This window comes from Rhinolophus hipposideros (genome assembly GCF_964194185.1).
Source record: "Rhinolophus hipposideros genome assembly, chromosome: 17".
Lineage (NCBI taxonomy): Eukaryota > Metazoa > Chordata > Mammalia > Chiroptera > Rhinolophidae > Rhinolophus > Rhinolophus hipposideros.
Window position 1 is genome coordinate 31,489,760 of NC_138063.1, and position 25,113 is coordinate 31,514,872.

Below are 25,113 nucleotides of genomic sequence, written 5' to 3' on the forward strand. Positions count from 1 at the left end.
GTAATTTTAACAGCAAAAAGAATTAGTTCCGGAAAATGGATGTTTTAAAGCAGATGTTTGTCTTCATACTACAATATCTGTACTCTTCGGTGTTTAAAACTAATAACTGAATTTCTTATTGCAGCTTTAATAAGAAAAAGTTACGCCATCTTTGCTTTAAACATAAATCTACCCTACAAAGAAGCAATTTGATTTTAACATATTTATCATTTCTGGCTGGTGTATTAACAATTAGAAGCCTCATGCAACACTGTGTAGACAACAGGACCCATTGCTCCAAGCTCAGGACAATGATCTGTTTGACTGCCTGAAAATGAGTTTGTCAAAAACACTTGTGAATGTTTTGATAAATAAATAATAATAAAAACCTTGGTAAAAAAAACTTCATGATAAAAATGTCTTTATCATGAATGACCAGCGAGTATAAATAATATGAAGGTTATATTAAAAAAAATCCTCCTGGAAATGTAAGATGTGAAGTCATGGGATTCTGTGCAATAAGCTATAACTCATACTTTCATGCCTTTCCTCCACCAGCACTGACTGAATGAGGGGTGGAGTGATATATGACCCCTTTGTACATACAAACGATCGATGAGTCCACATGTGCCATTTTAGTACGTTCAAATTACGCAAGGGTGAATGAGGCATTTCTCTGATAAATTCCATTATTTCAAGACTTCAGTTACAAATAGTTGAAAATGAATGGCCAATAATCGCTAAATCATTAAAGAAATACTGATTCTTTCTCTATCCCTGGATATTCATTTCAAGACTTTATAATCAGTAATTTTGCTACAAGACTATGATGAATTAAAAAGTGGCTGCTGTGTAGACTGCATTTCGAGTGGGAAGATCTATTATTCTGAAAGCTCTCCACTTTCCACCTTAAATACATGGCCACTGGCTGTTGCTAGTGATTTCAAAATGGCATTTTAGGAAACTCAAGTGGCCTCAGCTAAGCTAGGGCTTACTAAACTGTGATTTAGCAAAGATTTCTGGGAACTCAGGGTTTCTTCACATTATTTTTTTGTTGTTGTTTCTCTGTAGGCCTGTTCTGATGTCTAGGGTGGGAAAGTCAACCAAATAATGATGTTATCCAAAGGCCACCAGAAACACTTCTATGTTTTCCCTTAATATTTTTTTCCATTTGTCTAAATGGTGATGGGAGTTTTATCACTAGAGATTAATTTTTAAGATCATTAGGCCTCAGGTACTATGCTTCTATTAAAATGCAAATAGCTAATAGGAGGATTACTGCCTGAGAAAGCATTATTAGTTAACACTAAATGGAGGATTAATTTATGAGATCGTATCTTATGTTTTGCAGTTGGTTGAGAGCAAAATGCTATGGGATAGAGCCCTGTACAGCCCCTTAGGAGTCAGTGAGCAGAAGAGACAGGGTGGAAAAGAAGGAAGTGATGCGGGGCCCCAAATGGCTTTTATAGAACTGAAGAATTGGGAGGGAGATGAACTAACTCTCAAGGCTCTTTAATGACTGGTTTGAAAGGAAAAGGAAATCAAGAAATGAGAGTCTTCATGGCTAATAATAAAATTAGCACAATAATGGCTTCTCTATAAGGGATGCCTTCAAACTCCTTTATTGAGACCCTGACTTTAACAACCCACTATATTATAATCATTTACAAGGCCAAGACCATGCTTGCTACTTTCTACAAACTCTCAGATTCTTCCATTTCCTTCTATTCCAACTGTCACGGATGTCTCTAGGCCACTGTCCTCTTAGCTTGAATTGGTATAAATCCTCCCAACGGGTCGCTCTGATTTTAAACGTATTCTTCCCTCCAATTCATTTTCTATCCTGTAGTCAGTGATCTTTTAAAAATGAAATTGGCTGTAACATTCCTATGCATAAAATCCTTCAATATGTTCTCATTTTTTAAGCTCCTAAATAAGACTTATAAAGTCCTGCATAATCTAGCTTCATCTTTTACCCCCATTACTTTCATAGTCTTACCAAACTTAAGTTCCTAAGATGCCTCAGGTCTCTCTGCCCTGAACAATCTCTGCCTCCTCCACCCACATCCACATGGCTGGTTCCTCTTCATCCTGCTGTTGGCTTTAGCTGACATTTCCTACCCTCACCTCCAACCTCCAAATATGGGTTCATTGCTTCTCATATATTCCATAGAACTCTGCACAGCACTGCCCTTATTATAGCTGTTATCCCTTTGCATTTTAATTGCCTTTTCACTTGTCTTTATCCTTCACTAAACTGTAACTTCTTTGAGGGCAGAATGGTCAACCTTTTCACCACTGGATCTTGAGTGTTTAGCACAATGCTTAGAACACAGCAGGAACTACCTCAGAATTAGTTGGACAAATAAGTGAATAAAGGTTAGCTCTCTTAGGAGGGTAACATTTCATGGTCTTTGGCCCACTTCTTCCGTGCTTTTCTTGGCTCTGCATGTATCCTTAGTACTTTGAGAAAATCAGAATACAGATGAAATACTGTACTTTAAAACTAGCCATGCGATCTAAAATCGAACTGCGAAATACTCACTTTTGGCTGAGTTAAAAATCAAGATATACTCTATGGCTGCATACAGATTCCTTATTTGCTTTGTATAAGTGCTAAAGTTAATAGAAATGTCATTATACAGATTCATATTTATTGACATCAGATCTTCCCCATCCCCAATCATGGCAAATTCTCTTTTGGTTCACATTTTGTTGTTTTAAAGATTAGGAAAGTAGATGGCATCTGAAAGGGGTTAGCTCCCACTCAAAAGAAATGCTTATTCTTAGAAGAGGTGAACTACTGGTAAGGATGTTATAAAAGAACAGATGGGAAGTTGAGCTGGATCATTTCTCGATTCAAATCCCAGCCCTCTCACTTACTAGCTGTATGATTCTGGACAAGTTGTAACCACTCTATGTCTCAGTTTTGTCATCTATAAAACAGGGATTCAATGGTAACTTACCTCATGGCTTCTCAGGAAGAAGTACCATGTTAAGTGCTTAGAGCAGTGTCAGGGCACATAGTAAGACTATGCAGAAATTCATTTACTCTTACCTCTAAAAAGCAGGTGACACTGTCTTGGTATGACCATTTTTGTACCATTACTTTGTTATCTATAAACTAGCTTTTTGCTCAAAAAGACATGATTGGTTACTGGGCAGTATACTAGGTTATACCAAAAAGGAGGAAGACAGTTTAGTTGAATCAATGAAGCGTTTTATATCTCTGATTTCCTAAACAAAGGGAGGAGTTAACAGTGAAAGTTTAACAGTGAAAGTTTAATAGTGAAAGCCTTCTCTTCTTTCTCCTTGCTCCTATATGCAAAGCTATATACTGCCATGACTTTTTAATCAAAATGTCCTTTTTATACAATTTATCAGACCATGAGACCATGTCCCATTCTGAATTCTTTATTTTAGCACATTTGGAGAAAGAGTACTCTGAAGTACATTCAACAATATTGATGAAGATACAGGAGCTATCAGTTTATTTCTACCATATTATAATGGACAGGTTTTACAAAATAGAATTTTAAAATCTAACTCTTTATATGCCTTCAGTCCTATTCAAAATTAAGGGAGGAACTAACATTGAGTTATTCCTATGCACCCAGTACTATGCTAGCTAATTTATATCTATAACCTTATCAGATTGGTAGTCTCACTCTCACTTTCTGCAGAAACTTAAAATGTATTAGAATCTATAACAGGAACGTGAATTCATCTTAAAATCAATTTATTATCTGATTATGCTGAGAAAACCTCTGTGAGTACAACACAGCCAATGCAGATATGTGCATTGGTGGTGTGACATTCTTCAGATTTATATTTCTAGGTTTCTAAGGGAATATCTTTCTCAGAAGTGTAGTTCTATAACTGAAGCTCCTCAACATTTTACTGAGGAGAAGGAGTATTGTTAACCAGAAAATGAGAACTCATATAAAAGAGGCATTGTCAGTAAGTGTAGATACTTTCTTTTTTTCAACAAGTTGCAATAAGTCTACATTCTACATTTTTGAAAATCAACATTTACTGAAAAGGGTCAATCTAATCTTAGTCTACACATTAAAAATATTAAAGGTATACAGTTCAGGGGATACCATGTTGAAGTGTGTTATGGACTGAATTGTGTCTCCCCCCAAATTCATGTGTTGAAGCCCGAATTCCCAATACCTTAGAATATGGCTGTGTTTGGAGATAAGGCTTCTAAAGAGGTGATTAAGGTTAAATGAGGTCATAAGGGTGGGACCCTAATTCAATATGACTGGTATCCTTATTAGAAGAGGAAGAGAATGAGGGATGTACACATACAGAGAAAAGGTCATGTAAGGACAAAGTAAAGCAGCCATTGGCAGGTCAAGGAGAGAGACCCCAGAAGAAATCAACCTGGCCAGTACCTTGGTCTTGAACTTACAGCTTCCAGAGCTGTGAGAAAATAAATTTCTATTGTTTAAACCACACATTTAATGAACTAATAAAACAGAACAGACAAGAGAGTATGAAGAAATGGTTTTAATTCTTGCCCAATATCACTTCTAGTTTTTAAATTTTGCTTCCATCAGTTGCTTTTCCCATATCAGTGAATTGCTGGTGTTCGCCTTTATCCATGTTTACCACCTCTCTGTCAAGTTTAATACTTTTACTTTTTCATCTACTTTATGCTCTTACACTAAATGTTCAATTTAAGGGCTGATTTATAGTAGGTGATTGTTTAATATCAATTTTACTAGTGAAAAAGATTTTCTGAGGACTCCTAACAATTTTGCTTAGGGTGAGAGGGAATTTTGTATAACACTGTCAATATTCCACAACGTTAACAGATCTCATGTATGAAACCTGGAAATAGTCATCAAATGTACGTTTTCTTATACTTGAGAATAACACATAAGTAGAACAAATTTTAACCAGGTTATGTGAGATCAGAGGTCTCACTAAGTGACAGCAATTGATGATGACATCAAAGTAAAGTAGCCTTTAACTGTACCCTTCCATTCCTCACCAGGAGGCCTTTTCAGAGCTGGGAGAAATATGTCAGAAGCTTCTGAATGGTAACTATCAAAGGTGTAATTAAGGTAAGAGTTTGAAGTTCTGGGCTGGTTTCTGGTCCTTTGGTCTGCCTGCCAGTCAGTCCTTATAAACCATTCCCAAGCCCAGGCACTTGATAAGCTTTAGGGAAGGGCTAAAAAGCCTTCACTGTATTGCATTTTGACCCCCTCCCCCACCATTGAAGAAGGTGCTTAAAAATCATTAAGGCTTTTAAAACTCCACTGAATTAGGAAGGTAGCAGAAATTCTCCCTTGAGCTACAGTTTATTTATTTGGCTTCTCTGACATCAGCACCAACAATGACACGCAAGTGTTTGTTTAATTTTGCAGCAGACTATTTACAAACGAGTCAGTTTCCCATTGTGTGAAGCAGTTAACATGGGGTAGAAGGCCCCATACAGAGTTAACCAGGAGCATAGATAAATAATTACAAAAACACATCTCTTAAACAAGAACAGCTATTAGCTTCCTATTTGTAGCCCTCTCGTGAAAGACGCACAGGTCGGGAGGCTGAGAAATGGCGTAGAAAATAGACGGGACCCTGTGTCAGAAGACTTATGTGCAAGTCCTTGCTAGCATGTCACCTTGGATAAATCACTTAATGTCTCAGAGCTTGCATTTTCTTATTAGTGAAATGGAAACGATAATACCCAGACTTATAGGGCTTTGGCAAACACACTAAATCATGTGTAGGAAAGGGCACTAATTTCGAAGCATATCATAAATGTAAAATTTATTCATATTCTGACTGCTGTGATGAGATACAAGAGACTAAAGACAAACGTCTTGCTCCTGAGAAACTTAAAATCAAAATGAGGAACCACAATGCATAGAACTAAATCCATAAATAGTAACTTATTAATAACCACCATTTCTATTACTTGGGGATGCTCAAAATATTTGTTAAAATGCAATAAAAATAATATAGTCAGAAATGCAATTTCAGGAAATAGATATGTGGTGGATACAGTGTGATGGAGTGTCCAAAAAAGCTGTCTGGAGGGCATGCATTAGATTTTCTAAGAGGCAATGTACCTAATGGCTATGAACTTGGGAAAAAGTGGATAGTGGTCAAAATCCTGGCTGCACTGTTTAGTAGCCCTATGACTGTAGAAGAGTCATGTAATTCTCTTAATTGACACCTTTACTTATCTATAAAATGGGGACAATAGTATTTACTTTCGAGTTTACTCTGAGGTCTAGGGGAATATATGTAAATAATTATTATGTAATTAATTTATGTAATTATAAATTATAAAAATAATTTGTGTTATTATGTAATTTGTGTATTATTATGTAATATTATGTAAATAAAACTTTTAATACAGTGCTTAGCATAAGGCAAGTGCTTTAAAAAAACAAAAACAGTGGCTCTTATCATTATTACCCTTACATATCTCACCATAGTTGAAGGATGGTAAAGATTACAGCTATAATGTGAGAGATCACTACATTACTTATATAATCATGGCAGGTGTGGAGAACTGTTAGGATCTAATTAAGCAGAAAGGAAAGAGAAGGAAAAATGAGAAATTTGAGAGGAGTTGGAATTTTTTAAGGACAGAAAAAGGCTCTGAGAAATATGGAGGGCAGCAGTTATTCAAATGGAGTCAGCTTCATTGATTAGTCTTAAATTCTGCTTTGTTTTCAAAATACAAATCACACCTACCTTTCACCAAGTAAATGTAAGGTGTCTCTGCTGAGATAGCTTTATGGTCTTAAGTGACCATCATGTCAAAGTGATTAATCACTTGAGTGGGGAAGAGGGCTGGTAGTAACACACTCTGAGCTTTCCTCTTTGGAGATTTCTGTGTTACAACTTTAATTAAGAAAAGGTCAAAGACCAGTGATAGAAATAACCAGAGTGTGCTTAGAATTATGGAGGAGAGGACACGGTGTGAGATCACATCATTGTCTTCAGACACGATTGAATCTATATTGATTGTATTCTTCTTTGAAGATTACTCATACAATTTTTTTTTTTTGTAATCCAGTATTTTTAGTTCTATTGTTTCAGCCATCTATAATATTGTGGAACCAAACTCATTGGGAGTAAGAGTAAAGCAATCACTCTTTCTGCTTATAGTTTTGAGGGGCCGAGAGGTGAGAAAGAAGAGAAACTGTTCGATATATAAAAGCTTCGAAAAACTTGCATAAAGCGATGGGCTTAGCAGAAGAGTTCATTTTTATCTCCTGAAAGAGTAGGATATAAAATTAAACTAGTATGCTGGTTATATTGTTTTTAAAAATACAAATTAAGATAAATATGTAACTATTAAATAAATGTTCATCAATGAATCACCTAAAATCATCTCATGTACTAATCATCCAAAAAGTAGTTCTAAGGTATGGGAAGCAGGAACAGGAAGGAACTTTGAAAAGGGTTAAGGAGGAATGATCTAGAAACAAAGAAGTGGCCTAGTGGTGAGGGTGATTAGCACTAAGTGTTTGAGGGGTGCTCTCTGTGACATAGTAGAGGAAAGGGGTCCAGCTATTTTAGAGGGAATTTAACCCATTGGCTCATTTAATGGTTACAACTGCAAAAACATCCATGGGCCCTTAGTTCAGAGAAAATTAGAGTTATTAAGCAAAATAGAAATATTTCTAAGGAATTGGTTTTGCTAAACATGTTGGTAAAACAGCTGTCTAAACTAGGCTGAAACATATATATATATATATATATATGAGTATATAGTCTGTCCATTTATTTTCAGTCAAATTGCAAATGTACACTTATTATTAAAATAAAGTAACGAACCAATGGGAGGAATCTCCTATGTCACAACTAAAATAGAGAAAAATTTTATAAATACTTTTATCCTAATACATAGGGCTATTTGAATCCGTACATTTAATGCATCTGAAAGTAAGCTTTGCATATTCTGGGATTTTAAAGGAGGTTTTATTAGAATAGCTTCAGAAACATTCTGAGTGGCTTCAGAAATATTCGTAAGAGAAAAGTTGAAAGGCAATTTCTCCCACTGCCATCATTATTAAGGAAAGAATTTCCATGGTATGATCCCATCACATTGCTTTTCCTCTTTTTCACCTCTATCTTTAGAGAATGGAGCATTGTTCTCCAAATCCGCAGACATACAGGCCTTTGGAATAAGGCAAAATCTTGCATCACCACTGTGCGGTAACTTGACATGGCACTTATCACACAGAAATGACTGGTGGGACCCAGAGTTCTGCATCTACCTGAGTGCTAATATTCATTATGGCACCCATGCTATCCCTTCAGCTAAGACATAGGATATGAATTCTATGGCACATCAATGGGGAATATCCAAACTAACATTACAAAAGATGATTTGATTGAATGAGTTATAAAAAGTGCCTCAGTGACACCTCTGGCATCCAGCGCCTTTGCACCTTGCTGTGAGACTGCTTGTCAAGAGATGAGACTGTTCCCCTCTCAAAGGACAGTCCAGCAGCCAAACCTGCACTAACCATGATGGGTTGTTCCGGAGCATGTTGACATACAACCCGATGAGAACATGTTCATCAGCTAGCCTGTCTGCCACGTTCAGGCTGTACTGTATCCTGAAACAGGGCAGGAGGAAAGAAAGGGTGTTGTTAGGAGAGGCAGACAGAAATAAGCTGAGTAGGAGTAACTTTGTGGTAGGAAAGGCATTTAGAAAACCAAGCAAGTAAAGGGAAAAACAAGTGATGCTCTTTGAAAAACACAAGCAAAATCCAAGCAATGAAATTCACAAGTGCATTTCACTAACTTTAAAAATAAAGACTTCCATTTAGGCACAGTAATTTTTAAGAAAACAGATTTGCATTCTTTAAACCACTAAGGCCAAGAAATTCATCTGTACAGTAAACACATTAAAATGGGTTGCAAGCAAAGATTAAATAGCTTTTGGAAAATCAAATCTGAAACTTAGTCATTTTAAAAAAAAGAAAAGGAAATCAGAGAAAGAGAATAACCACACCGATCTGTCTACTCAAAATAACTACTTGATGCTGTTAATGGAGTTATAATGAAGCTGCTTTTACTAAGTCACAGATGGTCTTTCAAACACAAAGCATGTGAACAAAAGAAATCTCCATTTTTAGTTTCGTTAATTCAAGATTCCAGTACACTCTGGCTTTCACTTACCCTTTGCCCTTCAGAAAAGCTGGAGCAGCCCTAGCCAGCAGTTTGTTCTGCTCTACTTCACTGTCCTTGGGAGGAGAGCTAGTTAATAAGACGGGAAAGCCAAGAAGAGCATAAACACAGCAATGCATTCAAGAATAGAACTGGCAACAGAAACGCCCAAGTCTAGATCCAAGCTCCATTTGGACAGCTCTCTTATAGTTTTGAAATGTTCAAGATGTTTTCAGATTTCCACAGAGCTGAACTAGGAGTAGAAACTTGGCCTGAGAACCACAATTACAATTACACAAACCACCATGACCCCTGATTTGACCTCTGCTACTTGCTTAACAAACAGATTTCATATGCCTAGACATAATGAAAATTCAACCAACATTCATTACAGAAGATCAGGTAAACAGTCCAACAGGGCACTAAGTTCTGCCAGTCTTGAGACCTCACTCAAGAAGTTTACTTCTCCATCCTTCCCTATATTCTCCAACTTTTTGTGTTGAATAGACTTGAAAATTACCTAATTAGAGATGTCTGTCGTATTAGAAGTGCTTTACTACTTCAAGCACAAGTCACCTAACCTTGGCTGCAAAGCTGCAAAGAAAACCTTCAGAGAAACTGAGAAATAAATCTTTGAGCCTTATAAATATATATTCATGGGCCTTGTGTCTATTACTGATGAACAGAGTTCTATCAATATAGTAAATTCTTACCATTTTATATTCATTATGAGTAACGCTCATTTTATTTAGTAATTTAAATCACAGTTCCAGAAGGTTAAAATGTAGGTTTATTGAAATACAACTGAAAATATAAATGATAATAAAGTGTGGCCAAGCCAAAGTCACCCAAGATTTACTGTAATGAATATGCATGCTTCATTGGGAAATATGATATTGATTCTTAGTATTACAAATGTGCTTGTAATGTGCTCAAAGAGTTTGCTCCTTTGTAGGTTAACAATTTGCCCTGCAACATTGGTATACCTAAAACTACACCCCTTTCATGGAGAATACAAAATTAACTGACTGACTTTGTTGGAATACCAAGTTTTTAATTACTGTGATTGAAATTATGAGGTTTACCACAAAAATGTCCCAACTTTTCAAGAAGTTCAAAATCATATATATATATATATATATATATATATATATGTATATATATGGCTTATAAAGTAGTTTAAAAACTTTAAGTACAAGTTTTAAGGTTTCACTGCAAAATACCACTCTTTCAGACCATGAAATACAAAAAAATAGAAATTTATAAATGAATACCATATCAGAATTATGCATATTGTAACTGAAATTCTTGTTTTATAATAGTATATACTACTTCCTTAAATAGTGAAGTTTCTGGTACATTTGAAATCAAATTTGATGTGTAAAGAAAATGTCTAGTAGAGAGTAGGCACACCTGTTTGTTGAATGTATAACTTCACTCAGCTTTTCAGGAATCTCCTATTACACAAAGTATTGCTATATTTAAGAAGCATAATTGCACACAAACAAAATAGACATTAAAAATGGAATGATTAATGTTCTCAGAGAATTTACTTTCCTGATGAACTTAAAATTTTTTTTCCCAGCATACTGATCTCCACCTTCTAAGACTCTGAAACCTGCCCCTTAGGGCCAAATAGCCACTTTAAGCTCTCATGGTTGATATTTTCCCATTATCCCACCAAAAGAGCACTCCAAATTTTGTCTCTTGAAGCATATCCCTATGTGGTCATTACCCAGTAACTACAGTCTCCCTGCTGCTCAATTACCTCCCCCAACTTTCTTTTTCATAACTCAAGATTGATAACTACTACATATTTCAGATTTTTGTAAAACCACTCAAAACACGGTGTGATATATCAGTGATTCTTCCCTCTAAATTAATTTATTTCCCTGTCTTGCTATGCTTTTATGTGCCTTGACTCCCAGAAATTGTGGTGATATTTCCTAAATCAAAAGCCTAATCATAATTACACAGGTACAACCTCTAATACTGGATGCACAAGAAGAAAGAAAGGACCAGTAGAGAAAAGAAACACAGGAGGGTCTATCAGAGGATATTTTCGCCACAAATTACTCTGGTGAAGTCTTATAGGAGGAAGGTGATGTGTCAATAAAACTGAGAAGTGACATCCCACCACTTGGCCACGGATAAGCACTAGCACTGGAAGAGCCCTACTGAAATGGTATGGTGTAGGGGCTGGTGGCAGCCAGGAGCAGTTGTCCAGATTTTCCTTTGCTGACCTTATTATTTCTTTTTCTTTAATTCTTTGGGTTCTTCTCTTTCCTCTACTCCATTTGTCTGTCTCCTCTCTTCTCTTTTTATTCCTTCTTCTGCCCTAGTCTCTTACTCCCTCAAAGAGGTGAGCAGATGTTCTACGTAAACACATCTCTTTTCCTTTTGTTGTTATTTTCTTTACATTGGTTCTTGTCCGTGTTAGTACAAATCCTTTCATGTTCCTTTCCCTTCCCACATGAATTCCTGGGAAAACCAGTTTTTGGAAAATATGGGGATGACACTATCTGCATGTATGAATTTGTGGAAATCAACCATTTATTTTGTTTTGCTACAGCTCATAATTTCTAGTGCCAGGAGCACTTCTGAGTGTGTTACTCATTGTCTCCATAGTTTCTGTATTTCCTAGAACTAGTCTCAAATTCTCCTCCTCATCACTTATTTCTTATTTCATCACTTATTCAAAAATATGACCATGTATAGAGGAAGTCAAGTGCGTGACAAAAATCAGGAAAAAAAGACCACTCTTTCCAAATGAAATGGATCTAGAACTTGAAGAGTTTACGGGGAGGCAGATTGCACTTAAAACTTGCATCTATAAAGACTTTTCAATGAAGTATCTTCTCCAGAATTTCCTCTGCAGCTTCCAAGGAGCTTGAAGAAAGGAGGCAAAGTGAAAACATGGTCTCCTGAGCTCTTGTGAAGATAGGGACAATAAGTAGTTTATTATGATCTCTTCAAAGCAATGTACTCGCATATTTTATAGAATAAATTAGATTTTTAAACTTTCATTTTGTAGCTGAACAGCTTGCATGGAGAAGTTAGTTGATCAGGCACACTGGAATCTATGTTCTTACCAAAAAACATGTGCTTCTTGTATGTCAGTGTGTCATAATGCAACAACAGCTTTTGCATAAATCTAGCTCTAAAAGGTTCTACTTCTTCTACATGCCGCATCTTCAAATCAAAATGCATTCTTCCTTTTAACCTCTGAAACTGGGAACTATTTGGGGCTCCCCTTGACCATGGATGATAAATCATTTTTAATCTGAATCCCAAGAAGCAATGCTGCCATTCCTAAAATTGTGTGTATACATATTTTTTTCTTATTGTTGTCATTTTCTTTCCACCAGGACCTTGTCAATGTATAAACACATCTCTTTACATACATATTATCATTGATGGGTATGGTGACAATCATACCCTGGAGGGTATGACAAAGTAAAAATTGAAGTTTATGTGTTCTGCTGAAAGAAAAGAGGCAGAAATATACCTTTAGACTAATTTTTTTTTCTAAAAAAGTTCTCTATTTTCTCACCAATTCCTTTTTTAGACTTCTGGAAAATATCATATATAAATACTCTTCTTCCAAAACTTTTCATACACACACACACACACACACACACACACACACACACATAGACACAATGGTTCTAGAAGGAAACAATGATTTAAAAATATTTCATATTTATTTATTTAAATTTACCCTATTGTTTTTGAAGGGTGACAACTGATGGCAGCAGTTTTACTTAAGTCAAACATGTCTGGGGTGTTCTAAGATAACAAAAATCACACACAAAAGCTCCCTGGATTTTTGCTTAAACCAGAAATATATTTTTAAAAACCATTTCTGCTCATGTTGGGTTACTATATTAGTTCTGGTCAAAGATCTTTTTTTCTTTTATTGAATATGAAAATAAAAAGCTTAAATAAAATCCCGGGTACAATCTCACAGAGCCATAGTATTATATAAATGAATTGTGTAATGTGCAATAGTCATTATTACAATGGGTAACAGGAAAATGATGTTTGAACCATGACAAATTAACAAATATTTTCATTTTTATTGATTTTAAATAATTGATAAATTTGTGTGGTGTTTGGACTTGGGAAGAATAACTTCTAAAGTTGTCTCCCTCCTTAAGTAACTATCAATATGAATAAAATTTTGCTTCTTACTGTAATTAACATAGCCTAGGTACAATAAAAAAAAAAGCCCATAGTTAGTTTTGCCAGGAGATAATTTCTAGAAAAATTGTGTTTCTTTTCCTCTTCTAGCTTTCAATAGCTTTGCACCGAAACATACAATACTTGCTACATGCAAATTAGTAAACAAGTATAAAAAATAGCTTAGTGTCTCAGAGAGAAAAATTAATTATCAATTCAGGCCGGCACAGAAGTCAAACCATCTTAAACAGGTACCATGGTAGAAACAACGAGAATTCTTAGCTCACATTTGATTCACCATATTTCCTATGGTATGTTGTCCCCAGATATCAAGCCATGTCAACTGTATTTTCGTCAAGAGAGCCTCTAGAAAAATTTGCTGGGTACAGAGCACATACAGACAACAACTAAAGCAACTCTAATAAGAAAATAAAGGTTATTAAAGTGAAGAAGAGAGGGGACTGCAGTTTTAATTATGCACTAACATTTTAGTATAGGAAATAGAATTGAGTGTGAAGACTGGTTTACTTCAAGTTTGAAAAAAATCTAGCGTATCAGTGGAGTTCTGGGGCTATCTGGAATAAAGAAATAGCTGCAGAGAGTGAGTATTTCAAATTTCATGAAATTTTAGACACTATGCCCAGAAAGTGTGAAGAGTGAAGAAATCTTCAGCGAGGTTAGTTTATAAGTTCATCTGTTTTATGATGTTGATTTATAAATTTATCTATTTTTCTGACTGAAAAGGGATGGGCTTTAATCTTAGAAAAATTAACTATGGAGAAAGGCTGACTTGAGTACCTCAATTTTATTTCTGTTCACTTTGGGTTATCAAAACACAAATGCTTAAAATTCAGTTTGAATATTTTAAGTCAGATTGAAAATCTGGGTTGTTAGGACAAGAATCTTTGGTTAAGCAGAGTGTTTGAAAAAACTGAAAAAGACACAGAAAATTAGTCTTTCTGGTTGAAAACCCAAACCAATCAACCAACTGATCAAGTAGTCAACCAATAAAAATAACTTACGAAACCTGCTCCACTGGGAAGAATCAGAATTTGGGAAGAACTTGGGGTGGGTGGTATGCCTTCCCCATATGCACAACTGAACCTAACACAGTATTAAGTATGATGATTAACCAAATGTCATTGTGACAAACCAGAAAATAGCAAATTAGATTGTGTTCAACACACTCTCCGACTCAAGCAATTTTCTAATGTTTGAGAGAGTAATATATCTAGTTAGACACTATTTATATCATAACCAATGTGATTTCTTTCCTGAGTGCTTATTACTACAGAGGATGCATCTATAAAAATATCTGTGAAACCTTTAAGAGATACTGTGTTTCACCAAAAATAAGACGTAGCCGGACAATCAGCTCTAAGGCGTCTTTTGGAGCAAAATTTAATATAAGACCCGGTCTTATTTTACTATAAGTAAAATTTATTATTTACTTATTATTATTATTTATTATTTACTTATTTACTATAAGTAAAATAAGACCGGGTCTTATTTTACTATAAGTAAAATTTATTATTTACTTATTATTTATTATTATTATTTATCATTTACTTATTTACTATAAGTAAAATAAGACCGGGTCTTATATAATATAACGTAATATAAGACTGGGTCTTATATTGATTTTTGCTCCAAAAGACGCATTAGGGCTGATTGTCTGGCTAGGTCTTATTTTTGGGGAAATACAGTATTTCTAATATTGAAGGTGAAAGAATCCAGCCATTCAAACTTCAGAGCATCTTTAATGTGGCTAATGAAAAAGATGGCCATAATTTTAAAAAGCTTACTTTACATAGAAAAGACTGGTTAACTTTCACATATAAACTAGTCAAGGTTTTTGGCAAGATAAGATTTTACAAAGGGGGCATAATACCAATAAAGACAGCAGATACTCAGAGGCACAATGTTGTGGGCAGGTGAAGGGGAGAAACGACCTTTTGGGCCTGGCTTTGTGTCAGTGCTTCAATATTTACAGTTAGTGATAGGCTATATTTCACAAGTTTAGTTAATGTTACTGCCTCACCGTACATAGACTTGGAGCTCTTTTTCTAGTGGTGATGATAGATTTTCATTGATCCAGCCATTTTTTCCCTATAAATTCATGCATTTATAAGAAAATCTAGGTTTAGGGATACAGTTATGATCAAGAAAATGAATGAGGTGAATTAGTCCACAAATTACGTTATTTGACCCATATTCTAACCAGCACTGAACATACACATGTGCGCGCGCGCACGCACACAAAGACTTCAAAGGGTTAAGGGAGAGTGCGTTTGAGAATTCTCTCTTTTCTTTTAAGTAAGGGAAAAGTGAACTAAACATATAGCTAGAAGTGGATAGAAGGAAAGGGGATGTGACAGATGGTGGTGGTAACCAGAGTTATACACTCGTAAATCTGTGTGAGGCAGATTACTAGGATGTCAAGAGACTTCAAAGATATACCCTAGTGCCCTTTGAAGATCAAAGTGGTATGCTTGTAAAGGACTCTAGGTGAGAAATGCCAGAAGTTTATAGGAGGATTCTGGAGTGGTGATTCCAATTCATCCTCATGCTGCTTTACCTTTCTAAGATCTGTCACAAAAGACTGAAAACTCAGTCTAAATAAAACACCTGCATGGTGAACTTCCCCACTTTCTTAATGCTGCTTTAACACTGACCAGCACCATTCTTCTCTTGTATCTGATTTTAAAAGGGGCAGTGGGTAGAGTAGGGCAGGGCTCTAGGTCAGATTTATTTGGTCCAGTTCCGGTCATAGGAAGAACAGGACCTTTAGCTGATGCCTACATTTGGTGCGATAGGTTTTCATCTATTTTAGTGTGTGGACATAGTTAAGACATAAACAGTGGATCACCACCAGCATGATCAAGTAATAGAAATCAAGCACTGATAGTATGAAATGGTTTTGAAATTGTTACCTCAATAGGAATCACATTGCTCTACCTTGGGGAAAACATGGCCTAGGCCCAGTGGGACAGAAAGGTGTAAGTCCTCAAGTCTTTTACTGCAGTATGGTCCAGACATGCGACATCGTCCTGGCCTCAGGAAAATGCTAACGTTAGTGCTAAAGATCATTCCAAGAGGTGCTTTCATTCAAGATTCTAACAAATCACCCTCTGAGGTATTGCAAACTGTACAAAAGTAGAGGCTCATCCAAAGAAGATCTGGCTTGGTAGTCTTCACAGATAGGCATCTCATATACACTAATATGAAGCCATGAAATAAATAAAGTAAGTGGAAAAGAGAGGAAAGGGCTGGGAAGTCCACCTTAAGTTGGAAATTCTCAACAGAATCTCATGAAACCCCGAAGACCTCTATCTCCAAGATATACTACAAGAGGATTTTAGTGATGGAATAGAATCACTACGTAGCAGTCTAGCTATGGAACTACTACTACGATTAGTGATTTGGGGCTGGGATACTGACCGTGTGCTGTGGTCAAGCTGATTTACATACAGCTTTATGAGCATATGCTCCTCAGCCACGGGGTTGTAGGCACTTATCCCCTCAGGTAACCTGAGGGATTCAAACAATGAAACCTCATTAAACCTCCCATGGACAGAGCAAGGCCCACTCAGAGAGGAAGGACGTTCAGTGTACACAGCTTTATTGAACAGCACCCTTAAGACAGAAACCAGAGGCCAATCTCTGTGGTGACAGGAAAAACTGCAAACTTTATACAACATGTCTGTGGTTCACAGGGAACATTCCAAAAGGACTGAAAATGGGAAAAAAGGGAAATGATCATATTGTGGGTTAATGGGTACCATGCACCCTGGAGGAACCAGAACAGCTCAAAGTATTATAGGAATATTTTAGAGTAGAGGAAGCCATGTTATCCATCTAGACGCATCCACCATAAGCACCGTCCGAGCTGAAATGATATAAAATGACCTTCAGTAAGGATAGGGTCTATCTCTGCTTGACATTTGCAGAATGCAGAGTTTCCTAATAAACGCACATCTTTCTTAACATCAATGCAAGATCTTCTCTAGATAGATGAACAGGCCCATGTCTCTTATAGACTTTACAGTCTATGATTTTGTTTTAGAAAAAGTGGTTAAATTTGCTGGTGGTTCTGAAAGGGAGTGCTAAGAGGAACACACTGAGGGACTAAACCATATTATTTCACTGTGGAGCTTCTGTTGTTCAATTAGGTCCTAATTTCCATTTGTTACAGAATTGCTTAATTTACAGGAAGGAAACACCATGAACTGCCACATTTTGTTTATTCTGCTAATTATAATTATGGAGAACATCTTCATTTCAGGTTCCTGCTGATGGGCAAGTACAGGAACTCAGGGAAAAAAATCAGGAATGTTCTGAGTCTCACTGTCTTCAAATCCTCACTGGAACGTACCAGATATTACAGTAAAATTGGTATCTTAGAAACATCTTCAGGGAAAAGACCGGTTATGTTTGCTTTGCGAAACATGAGGCTGTGTTGTTTTTTTTTTTCCCTTACTGAAAGGCATTTGAAATCTATGCTTAGTTACTCATTCCAGTTTTCCTTACCTTTCTTTCTGCTTTCCTGTGAACCTTCTTCCATGTATTTATAAAGTAATTCTCTGGAGTTTTATTTGTGATATTTGATCAAATGACTTGGAGCACCTCTTGACCTCTGCATATTTGTAATGCTAGCTCTAAAAGAAGTTCTTTGCTCAAAATGGGAGTGGATCTAGTTCAAAAAGATGACTCATATCCACCATTTTTTATTATCCATGAAATTATTTATGTGAAAACTACATTTCCAAGTTTGGTCTTCAGTCTCTAGCCTCAGGAACTCCAGAGTTCACCAAGAAGATTCTTTTATATTTGGAGCTTTAAATTAGGAGATATTTCAGAATGTATATAATAATTCCCCATTGCATCTGAAATTCCAATTTCCTGGCTGAAATGGACCATCATGAGTGCTAGGAAAGTGACTTTCTCAACCAAAGAGAATGCATGTGTATCAGTAGTAAAATTTAAATATACCCCACATTCTTACTGTGGATGTACTGTAAATGCAAGTTTTCTGAAGGGACTTTAAACCTAAAAGCCATCACATTCTTTAAATGTATCCAAATGAATGAAATTGAACATGTGTGACAGATATTTACATAACTGGTTTGTAACAATGATCTTCCACCTTTGGCTTACACTACAATATTTTTCTTGCCACAGAATCAAGGCTCAGTACCAAAGAGAGGCCTTATTCTATAATAGGGTTGGAACTTACCTCCTGGTAATAAAAGGACTTCCTGAGGAGGGGACAGAGTGGGAGAACAGGGTGTCATTCATGCTGGTTACAGGTCTGGGTGGCCTAAAACAAAGTACAGTATAGATGGAAAGTTAAAACAAGTAAAAGTTACAAGTTAAAAACTATCCGCCATCCCTCGAGGAGAAGGCCTGGGAAGACCAGATTTCTATCTTACCCAGGATCAATACAAAATTTTACATCTTCCAATTAAATTATTGAAGTGTTTAAAGTTACATTTCCTTGAGAATATAGACTCTCAGTTAAATATCATGAGGAAGCTCTCTAGACACCCCAGAAATGTTTATCCATGAGCTTTGAGCCTTGGTGCTTCATTAAGTCATATTCTCAACTGGAGTGAGGATTTTGAGATAGCCTTACATCTACTGCCTTCTAAAGGGAGAAGCTCTGAAAACTCGATGATAATCAGAATCTATATCCTCAAGGAAAGAGGAGGATTTCTGAAGCTTTAGAAATTTCCTCCTGTGATCCTCATGACAATGGCGCTCTCTCAGTATGCCTAGTCTAGAAGGACTGAGCTGAAAAATCATATCCTGCTTTGTTTGTTCTTTGTTCTAAGTGACGATGCAATTAAGCACCACGACTATTTAGTGACTTTCTGTTACCTGGATGATCCACACAATAGGGCACACAGTACAAGGCATTCCATAAATTTCACTTATTTTTCATATGATAAGAGAAAAAAATAGGGTTCAATATTCCTCAGAATTGTCCATGACCCTAAACACCAACTGCCTCAGGTCTGTCATGCCCTGTTTTATTTTTCATTTCATCCAGTCATTCTCTCTCTATCACTAATGTCTTACTTAGTTCAGGTAAAATCATAGAGCTAAGATCCCTATCTCATCTCCAAGCAGTTTTCAGTCTCATGTTAGGTTCGCTATAAAATAATCCGTGGTAAAATGAGATGGGATTTAGAGTTCAGAAGATGAAGGGTGAATCATTTTGAACGATTCATCATTTTGAATCACAAAAAATTTTGGTTTCACTATCACTTCTCTTTTTTCACTCTCATTCTTTATTTGAGTTTGACAGTATAGAATTTTTTGAAGATGAAACATTAGTTACAGTAGCCTATAGAATCTACTTGTGTTTGCTTAATCAAGAAGCCAAATTTGAAATGGTTTCATTTTTATCTTGGGGAACTAGAGTTAGTTTGGAGTCTATAATAAAGAGATTTTAGGCTAAAGGTAGCCTTGTTTATCCCGATGTATTTATGGGAATGAGCATGATACTACGCAGGTTTTACAATGTCAGCACTACATGCAAAAATTCACTGAAACTTTGGTTCCCAGTATCTGGTGCTAAACTGTGTTCTAAGATTTTTAAAGACATATTATTTGATGGATGAAGTCAAAATAGCACGTTCACTCTTTCATCTACTCTAAGTGTATTAGCCAAAGTTCTGAAAATAATCTTAGTGTTTTGCATTACTTTGATGCATGAGTCTAGTTTAAAATGAATTCTGCCCTGAATAGAACATTTTCACTTTACAAAGCGGATGCTAATTTTATACAAATATCCTATATGAATTTTCAAAATGTTAGGTATATTAGATTTTAAAACAGTAAACAGAATGAGATATCTTACATTGTAACTACAAAAAGTTGAAAAAAAAACCAACCAGACTAACATTTCTGGTTTTCTCTGCTTTTTTAAAAAAAACTTTCCCTTTTGCTCTATCGTTAGACAATGAGAAAACAAGTAGATCTGGAATGCTTTTTAAGGAGCCTGGTACATTTATTTTATTAAACCTGGTCACTGCAAAGCCGAGTTTGCAGTTTCTTAGTAAAAGGCTTCATATTTCAGACTCATCATAAAAAATGTTGAACTTGGGACAAAACTGTGGCTTTCAAAATGACTGAAGTGCCTATTTACTCCATAATGAAATGGCAAGTTACTTTATCTAATAAATAGGTCACACTGGGAACTTAAAACATATTTACTCTTATGAAAAAGAAATAGCCCGCAAGATAACCAAAAGGGTCTAGTGGAAAATTTTCTTTCTGGACAAGATTTGCATAGAGGACGTTTTTATAAAACTGGCATTCTTATAAAATAAAGTGTTGAGCTCAAGGCAGAATTAGTTTTAAACTAGCCTCCGATCACTCATTTGTTTTGCATCTCATTACCACTTGTAATTATGATTATTAGTCTTTATAAATTCACTGGGGACTATTGAACTACTTACCAAGTATCACTTTGGGCAGCGAAAAATTGAATAGAATGGAGACTGTTAATCATGGTAACATTTACAAGCAATACAATGTCTAAACAAATGCCAAAATACCAAATGTCATCACTTAAGTGGCCGTTCAGTGCCTACTATGATAATTTAGAATAGTTAAATTTAGAACAGCATATTTTAAAATTAGAAGTCTTAGGTATCCCATCCAAAAAAAGAAAAAAAGAAGGAGAGAGAGAGAGAGAGAGACATGGCTGTCTGTTCAGGGCACTAACATTTGAATAACAAATAGAGATAAAAATATTGTCTAAACCCAAAATAGAAAAAAAAATTCTGATCTCATATAGACTGGACATTCTGCATTCAGAATTTCTTCTATGCTATTACAAAAATATTTTTCATAATTTACATTTTTAAATCAAGACATTTCCCCTGGAAAAGTATATTAATAGTGAGTATAGATCGTATTTTGATTTAAGGACTATTTTGAAAATCTAGTTAAATATATGGAATTCTTCTCAGGAATAAGGCATATTTTGTATGGAATTTTTAGGGAATATGAAAACCCCTCGTGGAACCCAAATTGTATAGTTGTTGCCCTTGGTTAGCTCAGTGAATAACACATCAGGTCATATTGCCATCAGATCAGATGAAAGTTAAAAAATTTTTACTCAGCCAATTAAATACACACACACACACACACACACACACACACACCAATCCTGAGCCAGCTGGGTACAAGGTCCTATGCTAGGTGATACTGCAGTGTGACTATGAAATTGGCACGTATTGTACACTGCCTCACCTCCTAATTCTTTCTTGATGTGGGAAGTTTCATCCTAAATCTGTTCTACCGCAAAGCTCTTAGAGCCCGGCCATTCACATCCATTTTCTCTCTCTCTTCCTCCCTCCCACCCAGTAGCTCTGACTGAACGCTGCCTTCTATGGGTGAAACTCCTGGTAGGTCTGGTAAAAAGTGACTGCAGCAGAGCACAAACTTGCCCTCACTTCATTTTGTTCATTCATTAACAACTTAGTGATTGTCGCTGGCTATGGGAAGGAAAGTTGAGACCTTAATAACAGCTCCTATAAGGGAATTTTCTGAAAGCAGTTGGCCTTTTGGAACACTCCCCAGATTTATTCACCCCTGGTTTACTTTAAGGTTTATTTTTAGGAGCAAAGTTTCCAAAAATAAATTAACCACATTCTACAGAACCGGTTTACGTTAGTTTTTGGATACTTAGCCCATTGGATACTTAGCCCATGGCAGCAACAGGAACCTCCAGATTGTGTATTGCTGAGGATAGTGAACCCTCAAAGCCACTTGGGAGCAAACCAAACAAAGCCCCGGAGTATTTATATAAAGCTCATAGACACACCGCAACAGAAGTCCTTTGATGGTATTTGCTTAGGTCCATCACAGAAAAGAGTTACTGCTTTCCTAAGGGTCTAGGGACCACAGTGCTGTTTATGGGTCACGTTCTGAACTGCCTGAAGCATGAACTTTGCATTAGTGAATTCCTAACGTCAGGAAGTCTGATTAGCCCACCACCTCTTGATGTCAAAATGTAAACATAAGCCTTGCAATGCCACAGGTCCCGCTGAACTATGCAAATCGAAAGGCAGTCATAAGGAAGGGGAACCACCTATTTATTCTAGAGGCTTTCCGAGGCACCTGTGACTACATAATTCCTAATTGTGCATAGAAGCAGGTAATGAGCTTCTTTCTTCTTTTGAGCCCAAGATAATATAATACCAAAGAAAAAATACTTTCTTCTACCTAAGCCTTCTCTGTTTTCTTGGCCACCCAGGCCTAAAAGAGGCTCTAGGGCAGGGGTGTCCAAACTTTTTTCAACATTTTTTTTTACCAAGGGCCATATGCGGTAAAATACACAAACAACCGGGCCACTCACTCGAGGTGAAGTACGTATTGCCTCATCTGGTTTATTTAAGTAAACTAAATATATTTTTGGAATTTGCTGCGGGCCAATTAACAATGGATTGCAACATATCATTATACATTTGTAAAAACCCACAGAATGTACAACATAAGGAGTAAATCCTAATGTAAACTATGGACAATGCATCAATATTGGCTCACCACTGTAACAAATGTACTACATTCATATAAAATATTAATAATAAAAACTTTGGGAGAAAGGAAAAAAAAAACAACAAAAAAACAAACAAAAAAACAAACAGAAAAAAACAATGGATTGCAGACCGCAGTTGGCCAGTGGGCCGCAGTTTTGACACCCCTGCTCTAGGGCATGGGAAGTGGAAAGGGTGGGTCGCAACACTGTTTGTTGTTCCAACCCTCTCTGTCCACCAGACTCACGCAAGTTTGGAGAAATAGTTTTTGGAAGTCTGATTTTGGATGTTCTGGTGAATTTTGCCACCAACCCTCCTCTTCAACCTTCCCCTGCATAGGCCACTATTCTTCTAAAGTTATGTAGGTTGGGCCAAAACAACAATTTCCAGATTTGCTGCCATCTTTAAGATGACTGGCTCTGCAGAGAAATGAGACGAAGGGCTTTTATATTTGGGACTCAAAGCACATATGATGTTAAGATATAGTGTGTTTTAAAATTTTTTACCACAGTAATTCCATTGATTGTTAACTTCCAATTGTGTCAACTTCACTAATATCCATATTTTGAAGCTATGCTTTCTGAATATTTTCCATCTCTAGGTGAATTAGAGTGTTACCTACTTGTATAGTTGGGCAGAAGTACTGCATACTTCTACAACAAAAAATTAGAAGGACATATTATGTTCATTCTTTTTTTTTTTTTAAATTAAATTTTAAAACTTGGTCCCTGACAACTGACATGAAATTGGCTTTGTATGGATCCACACATGGGTCAATGAAGAAAGATGTCTCTTAATCTGGAGGGCACAGATACTTACACGATGTGGGCCAAGTTAAGTGGCTTCTCTGGCTGGTCAGGAAACATGGGGTGCAAAGGTTCACGGCTGGAAGCACAGCTCAGAGACTTGCTTAACGCGTTAGTTAGCTTCTTAGCGGGGGATTTCTGGAAAGAATAAGAAAGACAGAAATGATAACAACTAACATTTATGTAACATTTTATCGGATGATTTGCTTTCATAGTAGATCATTCATTCATTCATTCATCATTCATTCAGGAAATCTTTGAGTATCTAAATCAGGGAGTTTGCTCAGTGCTAGAACAAGCCACCAGGGTACCTGCCTCCTGCTGCTTAGTGTCAGCAAATGCTGATAAATGGAAGCAGTCATTGTCGCATGGGACACCTGAGCTGGGACGTAATAAACCAGCAGGAGTCCTGACAAAACTCAGAGGACTGTGAAGGTAATCTCAGATGGAGGAAATAGAGACCCCATTCTGGAGAGGAAAACAGGAGGTAGATCATTAAAGTCCTTATATGTCACAGAAAGGACTATGGTCTATATCTCGAATGCATAGGGAGACAATGAAGAGTTTAAATCACAGAGGTGACAGGATCAGACCTGATTCTAGAAGGACTGCTCCCCTTAAGAAGGAAGGAGGAATCCAGGTGCAAGATGTTTCAGGTGTGGCAGAATACACCTAATTAAAAGTAAACATGGAACTTCAATCTGAGTCTTGAGAATTTAAAATTCATGTTTTTTCAGAGCATCTGAAAAAAAATGCATCTTTTTCGTTTAGACTGGTGGAATATTTATTTTAATATTTCCCAGCCAAAATTAACAAAATTAACTTACCTTATCTATGTGGTAAGATATTTTTGATATCACATATAATAAATCTTTACCCAAATTTTTCCTTTCTGTGAGAAGCTATTTATAATTTTATCATTTTCTTTTTTCACATAGAGCCCATAATTGGCAAGATAATGAAGTGACTTTTGCCCACATTGTTTAAAAACTAAGTAGTAGGAGCACTGTTCAAGAAGCCCCTCTTTGTCTTTTACTAGGAGATGCAATTCTCAGGACTTAAAACAGCAACAACAGTTCTTATCCCCTTAAACATTGGGGCCCCTCTAACCTCTTGAAGAGTTTAATTCTACTTTGTAAAGATATTGTTCTGCCATGTAATTTTAGAGTACACAACCTCTAAGAAAGTGGCTCCTTATCTGACTTCAGCATTTACATAAAACGATAATTAAAAATGATTAGTTTTCAAACACCAACCCTCCAGGATTTGAGATAGACCAAGTTTGAAAATTGGTAATATGTTGACAAGAAAAAAATAGAAAGTGTTTTCTCCTACATTCTACACTAAATTGTATCTCATGATCTTTGTTAATACATCTATCCTCGGCACGCGACAGAACCAACAGTGAAGGGTGGCATTAAAACTGGCATGAAGCCTTCAGTATACAA

General features: G+C 36.3%; 1 protein-coding gene across 23 annotated transcripts in view; it reads right to left on the reverse strand.

Annotated features, from left to right (window-relative positions):
• DTNA (dystrobrevin alpha) overlaps window positions 1-25,113 on the reverse strand; it is a 360,321-nt gene that overhangs the window by 43,681 nt on the left and 291,527 nt on the right. For 8 of the 23 annotated variants that reach the window (XM_081078748.1, XM_081078749.1, XM_081078729.1 and 5 more), the window contains 2 exons: window positions 23,679-23,803; window positions 18,545-18,628 (listed from right to left, as the gene is read on the reverse strand). In XM_081078748.1, the coding sequence (XP_080934874.1) occupies window positions 18,545-18,628; window positions 23,679-23,803 (209 nt within the window). Of the gene's footprint in view, window positions 1-8,480; window positions 8,574-9,138; window positions 9,217-16,749; window positions 16,840-16,905; window positions 17,198-18,544; window positions 18,629-23,678; window positions 23,804-25,113 lie in introns of those variants that run through there. The other 15 variants (XM_081078747.1, XM_081078744.1, XM_081078746.1 and 12 more) reach the window with 4 other exon arrangements.